At 40.9% G+C, this 4,851-nt stretch overlaps 1 protein-coding gene across 1 annotated transcript; it reads right to left on the bottom strand.

Annotated features, from left to right (window-relative positions):
- Positions 1-2,176: 2,176 nt before the first annotated feature.
- LOC131013445 (30S ribosomal protein S5, chloroplastic) lies at positions 2,177-4,539 on the bottom strand. Its single transcript, XM_057941526.1, has 2 exons — positions 3,795-4,539; positions 2,177-2,607 (listed from the first exon to the last, which is right to left on the bottom strand). Exons 1-2 carry the CDS (start codon positions 4,460-4,462, stop codon positions 2,358-2,360), a joined length of 918 nt encoding a protein of 305 aa, XP_057797509.1. The 5' UTR covers positions 4,463-4,539; the 3' UTR covers positions 2,177-2,357.
- Positions 4,540-4,851: the final 312 nt, after the last annotated feature.

Here is a 4,851-nt window from a genome sequence, read left to right on the forward strand (position 1 = left end):
TTCTTCCGTTGGAGAGCAATTCGAATTTGGGCTGAGGCTTCAATCTTCGAGGTTCCTTGTTTGGTGGAAACAGCTCTCTTGAGGGACAGGAGATGTGACGTCTCTGATAAAGTAGCCACCAAATAAGAATGACCTCTGCAGAGATAAGGAGATCCTGAGATCTCTGCATTTAATGCGTCTGTACTTTTTTGAGTACATGGCTTCCTTTGAACGTTGGAAGTTCAGTCCGAGGAAGAATGTTTAACTGATACTTGACTTTAGTATCAGTCCGCTGAGTCCACGCTGCACGCATTAAGTAATCAGTTCCAAACTGATTCTTCAACTGATACTTCAGTTGGTATCTTCAGTCTTCAGTCTTTAGTCCTTCGTCCTTCAGTCTTCAGTCTTCAGAACCGCAAGCTAAACTAGAAACGAACTCTAACACTTGAGTTCAAAACTGTTCTAATCTATTACAATTAAGACCGATGAATTTTGGTATCATCAAAATAAGGATTAGAATATTCCACAAGGTTCCCAACATAAGCATTTTTCATAGCATGTTCAAAAGTCATTTTATCGACAAATTGAAAAGGTAAATGTTCCATAGCAACGAAACGAGCCATTACATCTTGAGCATTTGCATGATCATATTTCCATAGAACATTAGAAGCCGTACGTGATTGATTACCTGTTTAGGGGTATAGTTTAGTTTGACTTGTATGGATTTCAAATTTGGTGGGATGATTTTTCTCCATGTGCCTAGATAATGTGTCATAACCTCTTTTTGTCGTCCATTTGTAACTACTTGAATAATAGTTACAATATGCCGTGAATTTTTTCGTTGCATTGGGACCATTATTTGGATCATTTGGTCTATTCACTTTCCTGAAATGTTATGTAAGTGATTTCTTGCCTTACTCTAGAGGTGGTTTCCTCCACATCATGTTGTGCTTGATCGGTCTTCTCCCTTTGCAAACTACATGCAAATCGTGCATCCTCCTCTTCTTGCAATTGTCGAGCATATTGTTCACCGATTATGTCGGCAGCCTCACAGCGTGATGATGAAGCTCTTCTCCTTGATGATGATGAATGAGGAGGATGATAGGTTGGAGTGCTACGAATAACATCTTCGCCCTTGGTGTCGAGGTTGATAGCAAGATGCTAAATATAAGAAAAGTAGTAGTAGGACAAGTAGAGATTAATTTAGCAAGATCAAGTGATTAATTCAGCAAGAACAAGAGTCATGTATCAAGGTATTTCTTGTACCTTCTGTTGAGTAATAAAAATTTTCTGATCCAAAAAAAATTCAGCAAGAACAAAAGAGTAATTTAGCAATTAGCAAGAGCACATAAATAATGAAGAAGAAGTAGAACTAGAGGAATAATAGAATGTAGAATTGTTAACACAATTGGGTGAGTTTGAATGTAGGATAAAATTGGGGGAGGGGGATGGGGGGGATCTAATGTTTAAATTTGAATTTGAAAAAAATAATAATGATAAAATAAAAAAATCGTTGATTTTGGGTAGTTAACCGGCGATTTTCCACCTCCCCTACGGCCCCTGCCACCCGGCAAGCCCGATGGTTAATTGATGGTTTGGCCTGACGATTAACCGCCGATTTTTGGTTCAGAAAAAAGGGTCCATAATCGAATCAGAAGTAGAGGAAGAAGAGAATGTATAATTGTTAACCCAATAGGATGAGTTTGAATGTGGGAGATGAGGGTATTTATAGATAAATTTAAGGGGGAAAAATTTAATGTTTAAATCTGAATTTGCAAAAAAATAAAATAAAAAAAAATAATGATAAAATCTAAAAATCGTCGATTTTGTACAATTAAATGGCGGTTATCTGCCTTAACTGCTGCCCCCTACCACCTTGCAACCCGACAAGCCTGACGGTTAATTGGCGCCTTAGCAGTCTGATCCATAGATTAATTTTCGATTTTTAATTCGAAATAATTGGCCGATAATCGAATCAGGCATCTGGCGGTCTCGGTTCTAGTTTAGGCCCGTGGGCAACAATTCCGGGCTCGAATTGTTGATCACGGACCAATTTTGAACCGGTCCAGACGGTTCCAATTAGCCGCGGACATCTTTCTTTCTAGGCTTATATCACACCATATCTTTCTCTTTAGGCTAATAAATCATTATTGAAAATTAGTAAATTGTAATTGAGAATCAATAAACCCTATCTGTATATAGTGAAGTGTGCCTCGCGTTAATATCAAAATAAGAAGAACCCGTTCACCCTTTTCGTACAATAGTGCATCCCCATCATCCTTTAACAAAATTACATAAAAGAAGAAAATGTGATGAAATTGCAGCTACATACACAAAAATGATTACTTGAACAACAATTATTTCCTCCTAATCATCAATCACTTCCACAATTCTTCCATTGGGATGCCACGCTCCTCAGCGACTTCACTGAACTGCCTCATCTTCTGCACGGCCACTACTGTGGCCCGTGCGTTGTTGAGCGCATTGTTGCTCCCGAGCTGCTTTCCCAACGCATTCTCCACCCCAGCCAGCTCCAGAACGATCCTCACTGCACCCCCAGCAATCACACCCGTACCAGGGGAGGCCGGTCTTAGCATCACCCTAGCTGCACCGTAATCTGCCTCCGATCTGCCACCCAAATTACATGAAGAATAAGATGTGTCACACCAAATACGAGAAGCTCGTGTGGCAGAATACAATCAAGATATTTCTGCACCCAAATTCACTACTTGTAGCAATCAAACACAAGCGATCTGCTTTTGAGCTAATCTAATTCAAGAAGCAATGAGGTGATACACAATACAAGATTCACAAGATAGCAATAAGACTAGCTAAATTAACATTAGGACTAGTACGGCATCCATCCTATTTTGATTTTATTACAATCTTCCTACTTAGTACCATGAAGAACTGATTATGTTTGTTCGACGTGGGATAATTGAACTATTTTATTATAACAATTTCTCAAGATACAGACTATGATGCCAGTATGTCCCAAAAGGAAAAATATTTGGAACGAAAGGAGCATGAGAGAATAGATATAATCGCTAAAATGATAAAACTAAACTATACCAACACACTTCTATCAGATAAATTTCTGTTAAACATCAGTATTATCAAGAACTAAATAAGTATATCTAGTATCAACTAAGCAAATACTATATCCATTATCCATCTATACACATATTAATCTTGTGAACATTGCACGCAAGAAAATCTATTATACGACTGATATATTTTTGAACCACTAAATCAGTATATCTACTATCAACTAGAACACGTTCACGCAAATACTATATCTACTATCCATTTGGTTACAATAATCTTGTGAACATTGTATAGAAGCAAATCTGTAGTATGACGGATATAGGTTACTCGTGTAGCATCTACGAACACTCATAGCTATGAAGCACTAAATCAGTATATCCACCATCCATTTACGTACGTTAATCTTGTCTTCAAGTAGTTAACTCATGTAGCATCTACGAGACCCTTGAAACACCTTAGAAAGTCCATTTATCACCATCATCACCACTAAAATCCCAACTTAGCTCACACATAAACTCATTAAGCTAGCATATTTACACCACCAAATCAAGAAATCAATCTATCAACCCTAAACACAGAAACACGCCATGGAAATCCATATCAAATAGAGTAAACCAAACAAAACAAATTCAATCCAACAAATAAATGAAGAGACACACTCCAGTGCATCCGCCCTAATTATATCCTTATTATGATTAACAAACCACAATTGGGAATCACTGAACCCTAATTTTCCATAAATAAATTACACGCACACACACACTCACCTGTGCGGGAACGTCTTGTACTTCGTCATGGGGACGGCGACGATATTCCTCCTGGCATTGACGGCCGATTTCTGCACGGCGGCGACGACCTCCTTGGCCTTCCCCACGCCGACCCCGACGTTCCCCTGCTTGTCTCCGACCACTACAACCGCCCTGAAATGCAGCTGCTTCCCGCCCTTAACCACCTTGGTAACCCTCCTAACCTGCACGACCCTCTCATCGAATCCGTCCCTCACTTTCTCCTTCTTGCTCTTTGATCCGAACCCCGTCGCCTTCTTCACCTTCGCGTCCATCTCGAACACGTCGTTTCCGAGGAAGCTCTCGCCGCTGTACGCCGCTCCGTAGAGCTCCTCGAACGCTCGGGCGATCTCCTCCTCCGACTCCGGGGGGCCGTCGTCGAAGGAGGGGGGCGGGACGTACCCCTCGGGGCGCTCGGGGGGGCTGAATGCGGCGGTCACCTCGCCGTCTTCGCCTTCGAAGAAGGGGATCTCGAAGTCGGCGGAGGCGGCTTTTGGGGGAGGAAGGAGGTGAGGGGGTTTGGAGAGGAGGGGGAGAGGGGTTTTGGAGGCGGAGAAAGGGAGGTGGTGGGAGGGGAAGGGAGGGTGGTTGTGGTGGTGGGGATTGAGGGAGAGGGCGAAGAATGTGGCGGAGAGAGAGGCGGCTGCCATTGGAATTGATGGAGCACTGTGAGTGGGAATTGCAGAGAGGGGATAAGAAGCTCCAATTTTGGGAATTTGGAAGATAAAGAGAAGACGACGTGGAATTTTCAATTTATTTATTTTATTGTTTTTTGGGCTTGATGGAATTGTACATATGATTTAACGAATGTAGTAGTGGGCCTTAAGTAGTCCAATATGTTTAATGTGCTTCGCTAGGCTTAATGAAGATTTGGTGTAGTCTAATAAAGCCCAATTAATTGTTCCAATAATTGATTTTCTTAGACGATATTTATCACTATATTCATTGTATTTAGATGAGTTTTTATTAAGTTGCAAACATTTTAATAAACATATAGTTATGCCTGCTGGAATTTCCAATAAGCATAATTCCGCGGTAA

The sequence above is a fragment of the Salvia miltiorrhiza genome, chromosome 2 (genome assembly GCF_028751815.1).
Source record: "Salvia miltiorrhiza cultivar Shanhuang (shh) chromosome 2, IMPLAD_Smil_shh, whole genome shotgun sequence".
NCBI lineage: Eukaryota > Viridiplantae > Streptophyta > Magnoliopsida > Lamiales > Lamiaceae > Salvia > Salvia miltiorrhiza.

Coding starts and splice junctions, on each gene's coding strand:
- LOC131013445 (XM_057941526.1), bottom strand. CDS start 4,462: ATGGCAGCCGCCTCTCTCTCCGCCACATTCTTCGCCCTCTCCCTCAAT. Junction 2,608..3,794: donor TACAAGACGTTCCCGCACAG/GTGAGTGTGTGT, acceptor TTTGGGTGGCAG/ATCGGAGGCAGATTACGGTG.